Raw genomic sequence first — 20,197 nt, forward strand, 5'->3', positions numbered from 1 at the left:
AAATACCATAGTAATAATCAGAAACAGCAGCAGGGAACCCCAGAGCTGGGCAAAGAGTATATTTGAGGTGAGGCCATGAACCTCAGATGGTGAGGGACAGGACAGCAGAGTATGCCACTATCCCTTTTAGACCATAATTATGTTACATGGTCATCCATCTATCTGACCACAATCTCCTCACTTGCCTCCTGTCCCACCCACCTCCTCCCTGTATATCTGTACTCTTCCCCCACAAAGACCTCCGATCTCTTGACCCCATCTAATTTTCTCAATTCATCATGCCCCACTTAGCCTCCATACCCAAACTACCCTCCCTTGATGACCAAATAGATGCTCTCAATACCAAGTGGGTCCTTCTTGCCAAATCCAATGGCCTCTACTCCATCCTAATCCTCCTCTCAGCTGCCTTCGAAACTGTGGACCACCCCCTTCTCCTGGAAATGTTATCCAGTGTTGGCGTCACTGACTCCGTTCTCTCCAGGTTTTCCTCTTATCTCTCTGGCAGTTCATTCTCAGTCTCCTTCATGGGCTCCTCCTCTTCCTCCCACCTTCTAGCTGTAGGGGTCCCTCAAGGTTCAGTTCTGGGTCCCCTTCTATTCTCCATCTTCATGCACTCCCTTGGAAAACTCATTCTCTCCAATAGCTTCAACTACCACCTCTGTGCAGCTGATAACCAAATCTACATCTCCAGCCCTGATCTCTCCCTCTCTCCAGTCTCTCATTTCCTCCTGCCTTCAAGGCATCTCTACTTGGATATCCTCCCATCACTTCCAGCTAACAAGTCCAAAACAGAGCTCCTTATCTTCCCACCCAAACCCTGTCCTCCCTTTGACTTGAGGAGAAGAGAAGACTAAAGGCTGATTTGTGTCTTCATGCAAACAGCAGGTTACGTAGAGTACCCTGACTAGTTGTTCCCAGTTTTCAGAGGTGCGAACAGAAGGAAATGGGTTTAAATAGTAGGAAGAGAGTTTATTTAGATACAGGGCAGATCTTTCTGGCTATTCTAAGTTTGGTAGGACTAGGGAATAGGCTATCAAGGAAATGTAGAGTGTCCATCTTCAGAGGCTTGTCAAAATTGGGTGGATAGCCCTTTCCTAATTTAGCTATATTAACCTTTTCTGGAGACAGAAAATGTGAGCAGTTGACATCTTAATTCCAGGATTTTTTCTGGCTCCATTGTGCTAGCCTCCCCAAACCAAGCACTCCCTAACAAGGGGACGCCCACAAAGAACATCAACTGAGCTAAGGGTGACCGGACATTTTCATTTACTTTCTGCGCTATAGAGATTGAGTGAGTTTCCGAAAGATGCATTTTTTCATTTGTGAGTGGTGAGCCACAGTTATTATATTTCATCCGTGTGGGCTGAGTGACGCATTGAATGAGGAAAACCATTTGGGGTTAGGAGAGGGACTTTGGGCCAACTTTAAGATGAGCTGGTTTATATATGGCTAATACTAGAGCACTCCCTCCAAATATTGTAGCAAATAAGGCTTACTGATTGGGCTACCTTGTTTTCACTGTTACCAGTTTTTGTTGAGAGCTTACTCTGTTTTGGGCACTTGACTCCATGATTACTCTGAGGAGACTGAGCTTGTTGTGGGCAGGGAATGTCACTGTTTATTGTACTTTCCCAAGCACTTAGTACAGTGCTCTGCACACAGTAAGCACTTAATAAATACGATTGAAAGAATGAATGAATGGGCAGGAGACCTTCGAAGAGGAGTGACTTGTTCCAAAAGGAGTTGATCCAAACAGTGGTATGTAGGAAAGACTGAAGAGGGGAGAGGCTGGAGATAGGAAGGCTAGGAAGGAGGCTGTTACCAAAATCCAGGTGGGAATTGAAGAGGGCTTGAACCATGGAGGTAGTAATGAGGCAGGAAGGAAGGATGGTCCACAGAGGGTGAGGCAGATAGGATTTGAAAACAAACTAGACATGGGAGGTGAAAGGCAGAGAGGACATCGAGACATCAATGTTGTGTACTTTTGGGACACTGGAAGATGGTGGGAGGGCTGGATTTTCCAGAACTCAGAGAAGGATGAGAGGAAGCAAATTTTCCAATCAATCAGTAGCATTTTTTGAGGACTTACAGTATGCACAGTACTGTACTCTGGGCTTGGGAAGGTACAGTAGAGATAAAACAACAAACCCCCGCCCTAAAGGCATTTACAGTCTAACAGGGAGACAGAAATAAAATAATCTATTGATAGGAGAAGCAGCGTGGCCTAGTGGAGTCAGAAGGACCTGGGTTCTAATCCCAGCTCTACCACTTGTCTGTTGTGTGACCCTGGGCAAGCTGGGCTTCAGTTACCTCATCTCTAAAATGGGGATAATAATAATAATTATGGTTTTTGTTAAGCACTTACTATGTGCCAAGCACTGTTATAAGCACTGGGGTAGCTACGAGGTAATCAGGTTGTCCCACGTGGGGCTCACAGTCTTAATCCCCATTTTACAGATGAGGTAACTGAAGCAGAGAGAAGTTAAGGGGCTTGTCCAAGGGCACACAGGATGAAAACTATGAGCCTCATGTGGGACATGGATTTTGTCCAACCTATTTTGTATTTACCCCAGTGCTTAGTACAGTGCCTGGCACATACTAAGCACTTAACAAATACCATTTAAAAAAAAAAGAGAATGGAAAGATGATAGAGTGACTAGCTAGAGGCTGATGTGGTAAAGTATGTAAAGCGCTAAGTCCAAAAAATGCTACAGTGGATATGTGTATCTTGCTTACTAGTGCCACAACTGCTGTTTCCCAATTGTTTTTCAAGGAGGAAGTGGCAGTAGAGCAGCCACAGTGTTGTGGTGAGGTTGGCAGTGACTTGGGAGGGCCTGTGACATCAGCTTCCTCTGCCTTGTACTGGGCTTCGTGCTACATTTAGTGGAAAGTAGCTCTTTAAGGGGCCACCCTGATTAGTTTTCAGGAAGCATGTGTCTCTTATATTGTATTTGTTCAGTTGTATTTATTGAGTGCTTACTGTGTGTAAGTGGCTTAGTGGAAAGAGCATAGGCTTGGGAGTCAGGTCACGGTTTCTAATTCCGGCTCCGCCACCTGTCAGCTGTGTGACTTTGAGCAAGTCACTTAACTTCTCTTTGCCTGAGTTACCTCATCTGTAAAATGGAGCCCCACGTGGGACTACCTGATTACCCTGTATCTACCCCAGCACTTAGAACAATGCTTGGCACATAGTAAGCACTTAACATATATTATTGTTATTAATTATTATTATTATTATGTGCTTGGGTGAGTACAATATAACAACAAAAACAAACACATTCCCTGTCCACAATGAGCTTACAGCCTAGCTTACAGCGTACAGTCTTATACTCTCCCAAGTGCGTAGTAAAGGTCTGCACACAGTGAGCCCTCAGTAAATATGATTGACAAAGCAGAGTTTCTTGATTACCCTTCCCGATGCGGGATATTCAGGCCAAGTATTGGGGGTCCCACTGTTCACCTGCACATTGAAATCGTGACTAAGATGAGTATCTGGAAATGATTCTTTCTGCTGCTCTGGGCTTCGTAAGTCCAAAACTAGCCAACTAAATGCGGGATTTATTTTTTTGTCTTCCAGTGCCTGGAAATCTTGGATGCTACAGGGATCATGGCAACCCTCCACCTCTGACGGGCACCAGTAAGACATTCAACAAACTCACGATTCAAACCTGCATAAGTTTCTGTCGGAGTCAGCGATTCAAGGTGCCTATTTTGACAGTCAGCCTTATAGCAATTGGCGGGGTAGGAGGAGTTGCCGGGGGAGAAATGTATACCATTTTTATTTTTTTGGTAGAAAACTCATAAAATAATGAAACCATTTTGGGCAGCTAAACTCCTCAAAATACCATCTGGTCCTTGCCGTTAGGGTGATTGAGAAGAAGTCTACAGGAAAAGACACAGGAGAGGATAATTGGTGGGAAGTAGCATCTTGAGTTGGCAGCTGATTTCTGGCAACAGGGCGAGGCTAATGAGACTGGTTTGATCACACTTGGACACGGACCAAAGTAGCCACCAAATTGAACAAGTACACTTCCATTCTGTCTGGGGGCTTTTTTTGCCCCGAGTACAGGGTGCTTGTTCTGCTCTCTCTACTTGTTTTCCCAGTTTGATTTGCAGTGACTCTGGTATGGGAAGAGGTACCTCTGTGGAGACCATAGCCTCCCTTTGTCAACTCCTGCTTCCCTGCGATTGAGCTGTGTGGTTTGAGTTTGGGCTTCTTAAATTTTCAGAAAATTTTTTCCATCTCTCTAGTAGTATGTGTAGTTAGCTTCAAATTCCTTATTTTCAGTCTCAGAGGCAAAATAACACCAGAGTAAAGACATGGGATACACACCAACACACATTCACGGAACAGGTGGTTGGAGAGGCAGGTTAACCTTTCTGCTCTCTGACTAGTAGAGCACAGGACTGAGCATCAAGAGACCCGGCTTGTAGTCCCAGGGCTGCCACCTGCCTCCCTCATGAATTACCTGGGGCAAGTCATTTAACTGCTCTGTGCCTCAGTTTCCTCACTTGTCAAATGGGGATAAAATAGCAGCTGTCCCTCCTTCATAGACTGTGCTACGGATTAGGGGCCTAGACACAGCTAATCATTTTATATATATCCTGGTGCACAACAATAATAATAATTAAGAGCTTACTGTGTGCCAAGCATTGTTGTAGGCTCTGGGGTAGATACAAGTTAATAAGGTCGGGCACAGTTCCTGCCCCACATGCGGCTCTCACTCTTATCTCCATTTTACAGATGAAGTAATTGAGGCCCAGAGAAATGAAGGTCACACAGCAGGCAAGTGGCAGAGTGGGATTAGAACCCAGGTCTTCTGATTCCCTGGTCTGTGCTCTTTCCACAAGGCCATGCTGCAGATCAGTATAACTCCCTTCCACCCTGTTTCTTTCTGGGTTAGAAAGTGCCAGAGAAGCTGGGGTACAGGGTTCCTTTTGTTTTCCCTAGCTGCAGTCAATCAGTGACTGGTATTTGTCGAGCACTTACTATGTGCAGAGCATTGTACTAAGCACTTGGGAGAGTACACTACAATAGAATTAGCAGACACATTCCCCGCCCATAAGGAGCTAGCAGTCTAGAGGGGACCACACCTCAATTTACACAGTCCTAAATGTCCTTTTACAAAAATTAAGGTGTGGAAATGCTTACAAATACTTTTCTTACTTTTCTAAAAACCCCATCCTGTCCCCACTCCTCAAGAACCTCCAGCGGTTGCCCATCCACCTCCGCATCCAACAGAAATGCCTCATTATTGGGTTTAAAGCACTCAATCAGTTTGCCCACCTTACCTCACTGATTTCCTGCTACACTCCTGTCCACACAGTTAAGTCCTCTAACGGCAACTTACCCACTCTACCTCGATCTCATCTGTCTCACCACCAACCCCTTGCCCACATCCTTCCTTTGACAGGAAATCCCTCCCGCTCCAAATACTCTGCCCACCTTTAAAACCTCATTAAAATCACATCTCCTCCAAGAGGCTTTTCCCAATTAAAACATCTTTTCCCCTAGTTCCTCTCCCTTCAGTATTGCAGATGCACCTGGATCTGTGCACATAGTAAGCGTTTAACAAATACCATCATTATTATTATTATTATTATTACCCTTTAAACATTTGATAGTCTCCTTTAGCCCCACTGCACTTATGCACGTATCTGTAATTTATATTATCTGTTTCCCCCTCTAGATTATTAACTCCATGTGGGCAGAGATCATATCTACCAACCCCGTTGTACTCTCCCAAGTGCTTAGTACAGTGCTCTGCACCATCAGCTCTAAATAAATGCCATCAATTAAGAGTATAAATTGGCCCTAAAGTTGTGTATTTCCAGCAGACCTAGAATCATTGAAAATTCAACATCGTCAAGCACCAATCCAAACTAACTGGAAATTGGTGATGGTCTCATCATTGCCAAACAAGTCATGATTTGACAAGCCCGTCTTCTAGGCTGTGAGCCCACTGTTGGGTTGGGATTGTCTCTCTTTGTTGCCGAATTGTACTTTCCAAGTGCTTAGTACAGTGCTCTGCTCACGTAAGTGGTCAGTGAATACCATTGAATGAATTCCAGATTAGTAGAACTCATGTAAACTGTGCTGCCTTTAAATAACCTCTTTAGCTCTTCCAAGCGGGGCTTCAGTTTGAGTTCAGTCCCTTTGAGTTGAGGAAGATAGCCCAGTGAGTCGTCTTCCCTTAGTTAAGGTGGACAAGGCAGTGCTTCCTCAATGAGCATAGCCCTTTCTAGTCCAAGGAACAGGGTTCTAATTGGAGAAGTCTTGCCATCTCCGTCAAATCCTAGATTGACTAATAATTTTTTAAAAATTGTGGTATTTGTTAGGTGCTTGCTATGTGCCAAGCACTGTTCTAAGTACTGGGGTAGACACAAGGTAATCAGGTTGGACACAATCCCTGTCCCACAAGGCTCACAGTCTTAAATCCCTATTTAACAGATGAGTTAACTGAGTCAAAGAGAAGTGAAGTGACTTGTGCAAGGTCAAACAGCAAACATGGAACAGAGCTGGGATTAGAACCCATATCCTCCCAGGCCTGTGCTCTTTCCACTAGGCCATACATTTTAACCTTTATCTCGCCTCATTATTGGGATCGTGGCAAAACCCGGGTCAGCCGAAAGGTGCGACCCATTATTGAGATTGAACAGAACTAATCGACTAGGCAGGACTCCATTTGCTGGAGCAGAGGAGACTCCTGGGATCAGTCAAGCATCCTCCACTCCTGGGCAGCAGTCTTCATAGGAACCCTGTCAGTTCAACAGTAGGATAATTCTAATAATGATTATGGTATTTTTTAAGTGCTTACTGCGTGCCGACCCCTGTTCGAAGCATTGGGGTAGATTCAAGTTAATCAGGTTGGACACAGACCCTGCCCAAACAGGGTCACAGTCTTAACTCCCATTTTACAGATTAGGTAACAGAGGCCCAGAGAAATGAAGTGACTTGCCCAAGGTCACACAGCAGACAGGTGGCAGAGCCGGGATTAGAACCCATGTCCTTCTGAATCCCAGACCCACACTCTATCCCCTAGGCCATGCTGCTCCTCATGCTTGCCACCCACACTCCGGTGATTCTGACGCCAGTCTGTGCGATGTTTCTCTTTCGTGATAGTTTGCCGGAATGGAGTCAGGCTACGCCTGCTTCTGTGGGAATAATCCTGACTACTGGAAGTACGGGGAGACGGTCAGCACGGAGTGTAACAGTGTCTGCTTTGGGGACCATACCCAGCCCTGTGGTGGTGATGGCAGGATCATCCTCTTCGACAGTAAGTATGTTCTTGGTTGTCCTGCTGGAGTTGCAAGACTCTTAAGAGCGACCGAAAGAACCTGTCCCAGAACTCAACCGGCCTTTATTCAGCTTTAACCCAGGATCTGATCTTTTTGGTTAATTTTCACTCTCCAGTGGTGAGCTTTGGAAATGTGTTTATCAGGTAAGTATTCTTCTTCATAGGTCTTAAATTTCTTTTTAACATTCGGGGTTTTTTAGGACTTGCAATAGGAGACAGGATAAAACTGAGCCCTTAGTAGTCCTATGAAATATCCATTATGTTCCTGTGTGCAGTAATTTTTGTACCGTTCTTCCCCGTAGGATTTATTCTAGTTTTTCGGCTCAATTCCCTGCTCAGTTCTTTCACCTGGGGTTTTAACTTTTCACTATATCTGAGGTTTCAAGATCAACAAGGACTCTGCTTTGTTGGTGCCCATTCTGAAGTAAATTCATTCAAAAGGGAGAAAAATGGCCCTTCGTGTTTGAACTTTGGAGTTGGAACAGGAGAACAACTATTGTGCTCATTTGGCAGTTCGTAAATGTCATGTATGCGTGGAGTAGCAAGTATTCCCTTCTACGTATCACAGTTTGCTATTGCTCTCCTGTTGGAATTAGTGGAGCGGTTTTCAGATAACTGGACTTATCAGACAAGTCACTTTGAATGGGCTTGAAACCTTAAGACTGCATTTGTACTAGTGGAGGAACCCAGTATGAACCCACATAATTTAAAAATTGGATTGACACTGTTCTTTTGGCGGTGACAAGGGGGCTGAAAAAGTGGTTTCAAGTGAGTTATTGCCCCAGTATGGACTCTGCCTCTGTAGACTGTAAGCTCCTGGTGGGCAGGGATTGCATCCGTCACCTCTATTGTGCCGTTCTTTCTCAAGTGCTTAGTACAGTGCTCTGCACACATTAAGCATTCAATAAATACTAACAGTTGATTTGCCTGGAGAGTTATCCCTCAGAAAAATGTGAGGTTGAAGAACGTGACCAAACTGAAATGAAGGTTTAAAGTCAAAAGACTTGGGAATTTAACATTACCCGGACATCTGATTCCTACTTAAGATCAAAAATCAAGTATTTCGACAATACTATTGATTCACCAAGTCATTGTTTTGAATTGGTTCCATGATAATAAAGGGTAAGTGAAAGAGTGCTAAACCAAGTAGAGACCAAAGTAACATTGATATATTTTAAAAAGATATATAACATCGTTAACGTTATTCACTTACATGATCAAATATCAATGTAATTAGAAATCTACAATTGGATATTATGAATTTAAACAATTCAGAGTTCACATATATACCCATCAAAAGTATAATCACCCTCTCTATTGGCCACATCAAAGCAAAAGCTTGGAATACATAGATTTGATGCTTACCTGAATCCAGGCACTTCAACGCATGAAATGTAACTACTAGACTTAAGATGTTTTTATGGGGTTTTTTCTTGCCTTGTCAACAATGACTTTGACATCCTGACTTTGGAAGCCAAGATTGTTCAGTTAGTTCCACTGTTCCCATTTCATATTTTGGCTAGAATGCTGCTGAGGAATTAGGGAATGTTTTTTCCATCAGTGCCCACCCGACTTTTTGCCTGCCATGTTGGCAGAAACAGGCTTTGAGCATGTGTGCAATGGCAGTTGAGGTGTGAGTAGTATAATGTAATTGTTCTTGAGCACAAGGTGCTTGAGGAGAACAGTCTACAGTGTGAAAGAACCAACTGAACTGTTATTCAGTTCACACCCCCACACCAATGCTCAAAGAGGCCATATACACTTAGGACAATGATGATTATGGCATTTGTCAAGCTCTTATTATGGGCAACCAAGGCCTGTAGAAGTGAAGTGACTTGGCCTAGGTTACCCAGCAAGCGGTTGGCAGAGCCGGGATTAGAACCCAAGTCCTTCTGACTCCTGGACCCTTACTCTCTCCACTAGGCCACACTGCTTTTCACTTGGTCTGTACCCCTTAAGCACTTTAATTCTCTCCCCACCCCAGCCCCTCAGCACTTATATCCATATCCTTATATTCTGCCCTCCCCCTCTACCTGCAATGTATTTTAATGTGTTTCCCCCCCAGATTGTAAACTCCCTGAAGGCAAGAACCACATCTGCCAATTGTAGGGTAATGTACTCTCCCAATCATTTAGTAAAGTGCTCTGCCCACAGTAAGTGCTCAGTACATGCCATTAATTGATTGATGGCTCCTACTACATTAATTGAGCTAAAAAGGCTCTGTTTGCATAGATTTGATGCCTCAACCCATTACATATCTGTAATTTATTTATTAATATTAATGTCTGTCTCCCCCTGTAGACCGCAAGCTTATTTTGGGCGGGGAATGTGCCTGTTATGTTGTTTTATTGTACTCTCCTAAGTGCTTATTACAGTGCTCTGCATACAGGAAGCGCTTAGTAAACCCAATCAACTGACTGACTGGCCAAGGGTGAAACGATCCATAATGCTTGGCGGTCTTTCTTTTTATCTTTCCTCATGCAGCACTTGTTGGCGCCTGCGGGGGAAACTACACTTCCATGACATCGGTGATCTATTCTCCAGATTTTCCTGACACCTACTCCACAGGGAGGGTCTGCTACTGGACCATTCGGGTCCTGGAAGCATCCCAGATTCACTTTAACTTCACCCTGTTCGACATCAGGGACTCGACAGATATGGTGGAGCTACTCGACGGCTATACCCATCGCGTCCTGGTGCGGTTCAGCGGCCGAAACCGTCCCCCACCCTTTTTCAATGTCTCCCTGGATTTTGTCATTCTGTATTTCTTCTCTGACCGCATCAATCAGGCCCAGGGATTTGCTGTCTCGTACCAAGGTAAGAGGATGCCTCCTCTCTCTGCTTAAATGTTAATCTCCTTCCCACTGGTGTGTCCATTGGTAATTTATTAGTTTTTTTTTAGGGGGGGCTAGTAAAGCCCTTACCATGTGTGCCAGGCTCTGGACTAAGCGCTGGAGTAGACACAAAATAAACTGGTTGGACACAATCCCTGTCCCACATGCTTGGCAGAGTCCACTATAACAAAGTTGGTAGACATGTTCCCTGGCCACAAAAGGCTTACAGTCTAGAGGGGGAGACAGACATCAATATAAATAAATAAATGGTGTTTATGTCTGTAAGTGCTTTGGGGCTGAGGGAGAGGTGAATAAAGGGTGCAAATCCAAGTGCCAGGGTGATGATTATGATAATAATAATAATGGTATTTGTTAAGCGCTTACTATTTGCAAAGCACTGTTCTAAGTGCTGGGGAGGTTACAAGGTGATCAGGTTGTCCCGTGGGGGGCTCACAGTTTTAATCCCCATTTTACAGATGAGGGAACTGAGGCACGGAGAAGTTAAGTGACTTGCCCAGAGTCACACAGCTGACAGTTGGCAGAGCTGGGATTTGAACCCATGACCTCTGTCTCCAAAGCCCATGCTCTTTCCACTGAGCCATGCTGCTTCTCAGCTTGGCTGAGTAATAGCCTACCCATAATTATTACCCATAATAATAGCCTACCCATTCCCCCAAATTCCTCTGACATGCCCACTCATCCACCTCTAATTAGTGGATTGCAATGGTCCATACCTGTCTGTTCTGTCATCAGTTAATCAGTCAATAGTACTTATTGATCACCTGCTGTTCTAAAGCACTGAAACTAAGCACTTCGAAGTGTGTCATTTAACATATATCTTCCCCGCTAGGCTCCTTGAGACTAGATCGTGCCTATTGACTGAGTTGTACTCTCCTGAGCACTTAGTACAGTGCTATGCACAAGGAAGTGCTCAATAAATACCATTGATTGATTGATTGCCATTGAGTTATGATCCCTGCCTTCGAGGAGTTTACAATCTGGCAAGGTATTCTGACACTAAAAATAATATGCAGACAGGAAGAAGGAAAAGTGAACATCTAGGTGGGTGCTTAAGTAATAGGTTATGTACAAAAGTGTAACACGTGGTTGCAAGTTACTTGTTTCATTGCTTCTGGTATCAGAAAGTGAAATTCTTCATAATGTCATAGATCCCTTTTTTAAGGCAGACCTATTATTAAAAATAATTTTATATTTGTTAGACACTTCCTAAGTTCCCAGCACTATACCAAGCCGTGGGGTACCTTCAAGATAAGCAGGTCGGACACAGGTCAGACTATTCGGCCAAAATGTGGTGTGGTGATGCATGGAAGACTCTCAGCTCGTTACGGACAGGGAACGTATCTGCTAATTATCTTGTATCGTACTCTCCCGAGCACTTTAGTACAGGGCTTTGCACATAGCAAGTGCTCAATAAATACCATTGATTGATCGATTGATGTGACCCGCTTTCTGCCCCCTTCTTTCCTTTGCAGTTCTGAGTTGGATTCACTCATTTGGCCGTCACCGTTTTGTCTTTCCAGCTATCAAGGGACAGTTACCTCAGGACAGACCCCTGGTTAATCAGACCTTCGCCGAGGTGAACACCGAGCAAGCCAACCTCAGTGTCAGTGCCGCCCGATCTTCCAAGATCCTTTACGTCATCACCACCAGCCCGAGTCACCCCTCTAGCACCGTTCCAGGTAGGGCCTTCAGGAGCTAACTGGCAAGGGTGGTCAGCTTGGCCCGGGCCTGGGAATCAGAACCATTTGTCTGTTGTATGACCTTGGACAAGTCACTTCACTTCTTTGGGCTCCAGTTACCTCATCTGTAAAATGGGGTTAAAGACTGTGAGCCCCATGTAGGGCAGGGACTTTGTTCCAACCTGATTGGCTTGTATCTTCCCTCATTGCTTAGTGTAGTGTCTGGCATATAGTATGTGCTTAACAAATACCATTTTAAAAAAATGGGTATATTCAGATGCGCAGATTGAGGCCACATCTAAATTACATCACATTTCCCACCTGCTTCGTGATGGGAAAGATAATCCATCATTTAGCTGCATGCACTTCTGTACATATCCATAAGTTATTTATATTATTGCCTGTCTATCTAGACTGTAAACTCATTCTGAGCAGAGAATGTGTCTACCAACTCTGTTATATTATTATATTGTACTCTCCCAAGTACTTAGTACAGTGCTGTGCACACAGTAAGCACTCAATAAATACAACTGATTGATTGAAGTTATGTTTCTAAGCCTGTTGAGTCATTATCCATCATCTCCAACATAGCAACATTTTTCAAGCACTTAGGTGCCTCATGCAGGGATAAATACAATCAGTCAGATCGGACAAAGTTCCTATGCCACATGGGGCTCACAGCCTGAGGGAGATGGAGAACAGGTAGTTAATTTCCATTTTCCAGGTGAGGAAATAGAAGCCCAGAGAATAATAATAATAATAATTGTGGTGTTTGTAAGCATTAAACACTGTACTAACTCCTGGGGTAGATACAAGATCATCAGATCGCATCTAGGGCTCACAGTCTAATTAGGATGGAGAATAGGAATTCATTCGTTCATTCATTCAATCGTATTTATTGAGTGCTTACTGTGTGCAGAGCACTGTACTAAGTGCTTGGGAAGTACATGCTGCAGATGAGAGAACTGAGGCACAGAGACATTAACGGATTGCCCACAGTCACACAGCAGGTATGCGATGGAGCCAGGATTAGAACCCAGGACCTCCGGCTCTCAGTCCTGTGTTCTTTCTACTAGGCCACACTGTCTCTCTCTCATTTCTGCAGCTTTTCAAGTGTCGTTTCTGGAAAACAGCCTTTAACTTTACCCTTGCCTCTAGTGGGAGCAAAGGGATCTCTTAGCTTAAACATGGATTCTTCCTTTCAAGGGTGGGCTGAGTGCATGTTAGACACAAGGGAACTCCCTCACTGTTCCATTACCTTCAAGAATCCTGGGTAGGCCTTGTTTTCGAAATATATCTCTGCAGAAGACAAAGCTCTATCAGTTGCTATAAAGCATTTTTAGCATGATTTTGTACACAGGTAGCAGCTCTGCCATCATTTTTCTCACAGAAACTGTAGATCAGTTCTTTCAATCCTTTTGTTCAGCTGAAGAAACCTAATGGCCGAGGGAAGGAAAGTGACTTGAACAAAGTTCCCATGGAGTGAGTGGCAGAGGCGACATTACCCTTCTAAAGCCCTGGATCTCTAACCTGTGCATAGCCCTTATGTTCAGAGAATAGAAGGGCTCTCATTGTCTTTAGTGTTTTGAGCTTTCTGAAAATACACAGAATCCTCAGATTCCACTTCATGGAATTGACCATCCGGAACCTTAGCTGTCCATCTCAAAGCTGACAGTGTTTGTCCTTCTCAAAGCTGACAGTGTTTGCCCAATGCTCTCTAAAGTGTCTTCCATTGTAAGCCATGAAACAGATAATCCTATCCATTGGCCTGTGCTTGTTTCCTTTTTTGCAGGATGGACAGTTTATGGATTTGCAGCTCTTCTCATTCTGACTGTTACAGCCATTTTAGCAAAGATACTTCTACATGTCACGATGAAGTAAGTACAAAAAGAACTCTTTTGGGTCTGTGAGGGCCCTGTCCTGTCCGCATTATGATTTATGTAAAGGAGGGGTGGATTCCATGCACTTGTGATGTCCTCATCATCATCACCAACCTCAGTAGCATTTACTGAGTGTCTTCTGTGGTGAAAGCACTCTATTAAGTGCTAGGGAAAGTACAATAGAGCTAGTAGATGTGATCCATGCTCTAAAGAAGCTTATAACCTAGTGGGAGAGGCAGACACTAAAGTAATGTACAGGAAGAAAGAAAAGGAGATATGTACTAGAATTAGTCACGTCTTGGGCAAAAGCCTGAAGTGGGAGAAGGCGGGCCCAGAATGAGGATTGCAAGAAGCCACAGGTGCCTCGAACTAAGGGTGTGAGTTGGTATACAAAACAAGATGAGAGTGAATGGATAGGGTGGAGCCCATTGGTGAAAAGTTTTGAAAGCCCAGGTCTTAAAAGCTTGTATTTGATTTGGATGGCAGTGGGAAGTCCCTTTTCCATGCAAGCTAAGTGATGTGGTCAAACCAGTGGATATTTTGTAGGAGTGTAAGGTATTTCTCCCCCTCCCAAGAATTCCTACAATGCTTTTCTTCCACCCCACAGGTCAACTGATAATTGTTTGAGGCAACTCAGCCCTAGGAATTTAAAGTTGTTAAAGAAGAATTGAGAGCTTGAGCAGCAGGGCACAGTCAGAATGGAAGCTGACAAGGAAGGTTACTAGACAAGGCAGAACATACTGGACTTGTTTCATTCATCGTTAGCGTAGGAGCCCGGACCGTACCTCAGACATCTGGGTGACTTGGGTCCCTGGTGAATTCTGATGAATAAAAGACCGGAAGAGGGCAAGGATGAGTTTGAGGAGTTTTAGTAATGGGAAAGAACCCTACCAGGCTCAACCAGTTAATTAATTATATTTATTGAGCACTTACTCTGTGCAGAGCACTGTACTAAGCACTTGGGAGAAGCAGCGTGGCTTAGTGGATAGAGCATGGGCCTGAGAGTCAGAAGGAACTGAGTTCTAATCCAGGCTCCTCCACATGTCTGCTGTATGATCTTGGGCAAGTCACTTCACTTCTCTGGGCCTCAGTTCCCTCATCTGTAAAATAGGGATCAAGAGCGTGAGCCCCATGTGGGGCAGGGACTGTGTCCAACCTAATTAACTTGTATCTACTCCAGTGCTTAAAACCAAGCTTGGCACATAGTAAGTGCTTAACAAGTACCATAATTATTATTATTCCAGTATAACAGAAAACATTCCCTGCCCATAACAAGCTTACATTCTTGAGGGGGAGAATCAATCAATCTGTCATCTATCAATCAATCATACTTTTTGACCACTTACTGTGTGCAGAGCACTGTACTAAGCTTGGGGTGATGTTGAGTTGAAAATCACTGGTAGAGGGAGATTCATTGTTGAGCATCAGAGAAGGAGAGGATGGAGTCAAAGTCATCAACATGGTGGAGAATAAGAGTGGGAGATGGGATTGTTGGTTAGCTTTGTTGGGGAAGTAGTTGGGACAGATGCTAAATTAGAGGGAGTGGAGGGGAGAGTCAGTAGAAGCAGCGGGTTTAAGCAGTTTGTTCTTTGATTTTGTGATATGACTAGGAAGAGAAGATGGAGTGGTAGTTGAAAGCCTAGGTGATTTTCACTGAGGGATTTGTGAGGTTGGGAAAGGCCACTGGATAGCTAAGGGTAAATGGGGCAAGATCCTGGGGTGGAATAGATTAATAATGAGAGCAGGTCATGATGAATACCCAGGGGTGTATTTGGGATGTAAAACAGGACTTTATTATACATTGTGTGAAATCAATTTCTTTCTTCTATCACCAGGTCCCACCGGGTTCCTGCTGCAGGGGAATTGAGAGATTGTCACCAGGCAGCCCCCTCGGGAGAAATCTGGACTATCTTTTACAAACCCACCATGTCCATCTCCATCTTTAAGGAGAAGTTGAAGAGCCAGAGCCAGCAAGATGATCGCAATCCTCTCGTGGGTTACTAGGAACCAAGTAGGTCGGTCAGCCCAGAACGCAACGTTCCCTCATCATTCAGGCTGCGCAAGAGATAGTCTCCTCTCCCTCACAGTTTCCTCCTCGACCAGCTCCTTTCCAGCTTTCCTTTATCCTCAGTAGGGCTCCTCGCCTGTGGATACCACACACACTGGGAAGGATGGTAGTGCTGGTGATTTGGAAATTTCTCTGGACTCTGATGGCTCTTAAACACTCTCTTTGGATAAGCTGTCTTTAAGGTGCATTCAGAGGTTCAAAGGTCCACCACCAATCAGTTATCTAGCATAGGAATAGGGGATATGGGAACTTAGGAAGAATCATGGGTGCTAGAGATGGTTTCCTCTGATATTTTTTTTTTTTTAGCACGGACGCATTATTGATGACCGTTGGACAAGGTAAGGTGTGTGTACTTATCGGGAAAGTCATTCTAAAGGAATAGCATTCCTAGGGTATTAAACAGAATTTGGTTTAAGCCTCCAGGATATGAATATATATATATATATATATATGTATATATATGTCATTCTTTGGTCTCTGAGCCATTTCAGTCCTTGTGTTCATAGAGTTCAAGACAGGGCACCTGTCTTTGCATGTGGTGACAGGAAGGGTTTGCGAGGCTATTCATTAGAGCAATCCAGCCAGCAGTGAGAGGCTGGAAACCTCTTTATAGAAGGTATAAGAAACCTCTCTAACGAGTCCTGTAAAAATAAAGCCCAGAGCTAGGATTAGGGTGGTGTGCTTTCTCTTTCCTGGAGACGTGTCCTCTGCCTGGAAGATTAAATCTGAGGAACAGTAATGCTCTGAGCATAAGGACTGTTTGTCTCTGTCATAGTGCCCCAACAAGGCTCTGTTTACTGTAGGAAGTATAATCTTTTTATTATTTGTATTATTATTATTATTATTATTATTATGGGAAGTTAGCATTTATGAAGCACCCTCATTGTACAAGATGTTGTACATGATATATATGTAAACTATATATTCGCACCTGTATTTAATCTCTGCCTTCAGAGAGGATCCATTCAAAACAAAACGGAGCACCGTACAGCTGATCTGATCAGATGTATTCCAGGTACTGCAGAGGGGAAAAAGCACCTTAAAGCATTAGTGACTCTGTTCCAGCACTCTGGACTTGATACTGCTCAATCTTTCCCTCTCTATCTCCTCCTATCTTGGGGCAGATTGGAAATAGGAAAAGAGTTTGGGGAATATTCTTCCCAGAGATAAGAACAATACAAAATCGTAGAATTGACTTGAAGGGAGCGAGGCGATTTGGGGGAGGAGTTGAATTTAAGTTGATTGTTGCCTTCAAGATTGAGAGCTCCAACTGTTTTGGAGTGGATTTTTTTTTTCTTCTCCAAATTCCAGATGTCTGTAAGACATTCCTCTGCCTTTTGAAAGTAGTCTCTCTCACAGCAGCTGAAGAGATTTCTGCTTCCATCTCTCTGGCGTCCTGGTGTCCCCTAGGTCTCTGTGTGGGTGTCTGGATGGTGCCATTTGTCTGGGCAGGAGATTTTGGGCATATTTAGCCTTTGTGTCTGTTTCGCATCTGACCTCCTGAACATCGAATTTCAAGCACTTCACATATTTCCTCAAAGTCAGTAAGCTACTGTCTGTTGCCTCCTGGCCAAGCTGGTGACCCATTTGTGCATTCCAGACCCCGGGAAGATGAAGAGAAGCATGGAAACAGATGGACTGTGTCTTTAGGGAGAGGTGGCCATAATAGGAAAGAGAGCAGGGAACAATAGGGCGAGAATAGGTTGGAGGCGATGGAACACCAGTGAAATTCAAGAAATAGTCAAGAACGATCACGTTTTACAGTGAGGTAGAGTCATACGGTCACCGATTCGGACTGAGGAATGCTTTGCATGTGATGGCAAATGACCCTAAGGGTAGACTCACTCTGTAACTTGTTCTTTGATCCAGGGGAAGGAGATTAATATTGGAGCAGCTGGCTCATACTTGGGCTTCTGGAGAGAGGGCTCCATTACATGGGCCAGTGGAAAATGGATCAACAAATGCAGGCTTCCCGACCCGATCTATTCTCAGCTCTCATGGAATCTCTTCTCAAACACTAGAGTCAGGTGTATGCAGTCAAAGATCCAGGGCTGAGAATAACCTCCGGCTAAGTTGCCAAGAGCACAAAGGATTTCTCCTTAGGAAAAGTTTCATTCCAACGGCTCATACGTCGTGGCTGAGGTTCTGCTATTAGAAAGCCAGGCCTTCAGGCTTTAGGGGAGCTTTATAATAATAATGATAATAATAATACTTACGGTACTTGTTAAGGACTCAATATGTGCCGTGCACTGCACTAGGCCCTCGGGTAGGTACAAGAAAATCAGGTCAGACAGAGTCACTGTTCTACATGGGACTCGCAGAGGAAGAACTGGCATTGAATCCCCCATTTTACAGTTGAGGAAACTGAGGCACAGAGCAGTGAAGTGTGACTCTCCCAGAGTCACACAGCAGGGAGGTGGCGGAGGCAGGAATAGAACCCAGGCCTTCTACTTTCCAGGCCCAGGCTCTTTCCCGTAATCCACAGTGCGTCCCACTGCTTTAACCGATCACTGTGCACTTTTGGCGGCTGGAGCTCTCAGACGACTATCTCCGCTGTCTTCGACACCCATCACAGGCACCTAAGCTATATGCCCATACCTGCACTCAACCACATATGAACACATAGGCAAGCCAGTCAGTTTTTTTTACCAAGGGAACCAAATCTCTTCCTGACAGCCCCTGATGGAATAGGCCGTCTCTTTATACACATCTGTGGATCCAGGCGACTCTATGTTACTACGCCTTTGATAAATTTGTGGGGACCTGTGTATTCCAATGCTGGGCACCTAGAGCAGAAAACGGAGGGTATTCTGGAGTCTGCCAGCAAGAAAAATTTAATTGTAACTCTTCACTTAATGCAAGCCCCTTGGCGACTAGTCATTTTTAGTTCTAACCAAAGCTCCCCAGTGATCCCAAGAAGATCTGGGGAGAGGAAGGACCTGCCCAAAACAAAGCGAGGAGATTGAGGAAACAATTTCTAGGTCACTGCGGCTTAAGGTGCAGCCTAAGGTGAGGAGTGCTTGGGTTGAATGGAGAGTAGATGGAAGGGAGTGGGGGACCAGGTTCAGAGTGAGATCAATTAAATCACAAGAAGCCTTGTAGAAAAGTAAAGATGCCTGAGTGAGAGGAACTTCCCAATAACTTCTGGGGGTGGAATATTTTCCAGGAAATTATCTTCCTCGCCCATTCTCAGTGATTTTTTTTAATGGTAATTTGTTAAGCGCTTACTATGTGCCAGGCACTGTACTAAGTGCTGGGCTAGATTCAAACTAACCAGGTTGGACGTAGTCCATGTCCCAAATGGGGCTCATAGTCTTAATCCCCATTTTCCAGATGAGGGAAGTGAGGCGAAGAGAAGTGAAGTGACTTGCCCAGAGTCATACAACAGACAAGTGGTGGAGCTGGGATTAAAATCCAAGTCCTTCTTACTCCATGGCTCTATCCACTAGGCCTTGCTGCTTCTAATGCTGATTGAAGTTTGACCTTCTGCTTGGACAGGGGCAGCCCTGACCCAGGGCTCAGGAGATTTTAAGAGGTCCCTGGAGCATTAGCTTTCTTGCAGGGCTGTCAGTGTGGTTAGGCCAACTTGAAGACAAGGTCCTAATCTTGCTGCCTCCAAATGAGTCAAGACGAAGGGCTTTTGGTTGATTTTGTGATGTTTTTTTAGAATCATGGTGGATTTTTCCTGCCAGAGGGTTGATACAAAATTGTGGGTCATTTTTAATGGCATTTGTTAAGCACTTATTATGTGCCAGGGACTGTATTCAGTGCTAGGATAGATACAAGCTAATCAGGTTGGACACAGTTCGTGTCCCACATGGGGCTCACAAGTCTTATCCCTGTTTTACAGATGAGGGAACTGAGGCCCAGAGAAGTGAAGTGACTTGCCTAAAGTCACACAGCAGACAAGTGGTGGAGCTGGGATTAGAACCCAGGTCCTTCTGATTCCCAGGCCTGGGCTCTGTCCACTAGGCCATGCTCCTCTTGATCTGGGTAGAACCAGTGAGGAAGAGACCCCTTCGGATTGCTGTGGTCAAGTGGAATGAATTCTGATTGCATCTTGGTCACAGAGGGCAGGGGAAAGTCAGGCCAGAGCACAGGGAGCTAATGGAGTGCCTTCACTCTTTCTGGGTGACTCACATTTCTGGAGACTTTTCAGTGAGTCATAAGTGTCTCGGTCTGTGTGTGTGTCTCTCTCTCCCTCTCTCTCTCTCTCTCTCTCTCTCTCTCAGCAAGAGGTGTAGCTTGTCTTACAGGTTCCTATACAGCACTGTACCTACGCAGCTTGTAAGAAGCCCATCTGCTCGTGCCAAAGGAGAAATAAGTAGCACACACAGATTCAGTCTTGAGTAGAAAATGGTCATTTTGTCTGGTGGGTGAGCGAATCGAGGACTTGGGGGTGCGCGAGAGAAATATC

At 44.5% G+C, this 20,197-nt stretch overlaps 1 protein-coding gene across 1 annotated transcript in view; it reads left to right on the forward strand.

Moving 5' to 3' along the window:
- Positions 1 to 16,218, forward strand: part of KREMEN1 (kringle containing transmembrane protein 1) — a 57,550-nt gene extending 41,332 nt beyond the window's left edge. Inside the window, exons 4-9 of the mRNA XM_038763756.1 lie at positions 3,578 to 3,702; positions 7,124 to 7,277; positions 9,783 to 10,115; positions 11,674 to 11,832; positions 13,625 to 13,709; positions 15,548 to 16,218. Coding sequence (XP_038619684.1) covers positions 3,578 to 3,702; positions 7,124 to 7,277; positions 9,783 to 10,115; positions 11,674 to 11,832; positions 13,625 to 13,709; positions 15,548 to 15,716 — 1,025 coding nt within the window. The 3' untranslated portion in view covers positions 15,717 to 16,218. The remainder of the gene's footprint in view (positions 1 to 3,577; positions 3,703 to 7,123; positions 7,278 to 9,782; positions 10,116 to 11,673; positions 11,833 to 13,624; positions 13,710 to 15,547) is intronic.
- Positions 16,219 to 20,197: the final 3,979 nt, after the last annotated feature.

The sequence above is a fragment of the Tachyglossus aculeatus genome, chromosome 21, assembly GCF_015852505.1.
Source record: "Tachyglossus aculeatus isolate mTacAcu1 chromosome 21, mTacAcu1.pri, whole genome shotgun sequence".
Taxonomy (NCBI): domain Eukaryota; kingdom Metazoa; phylum Chordata; class Mammalia; order Monotremata; family Tachyglossidae; genus Tachyglossus; species Tachyglossus aculeatus.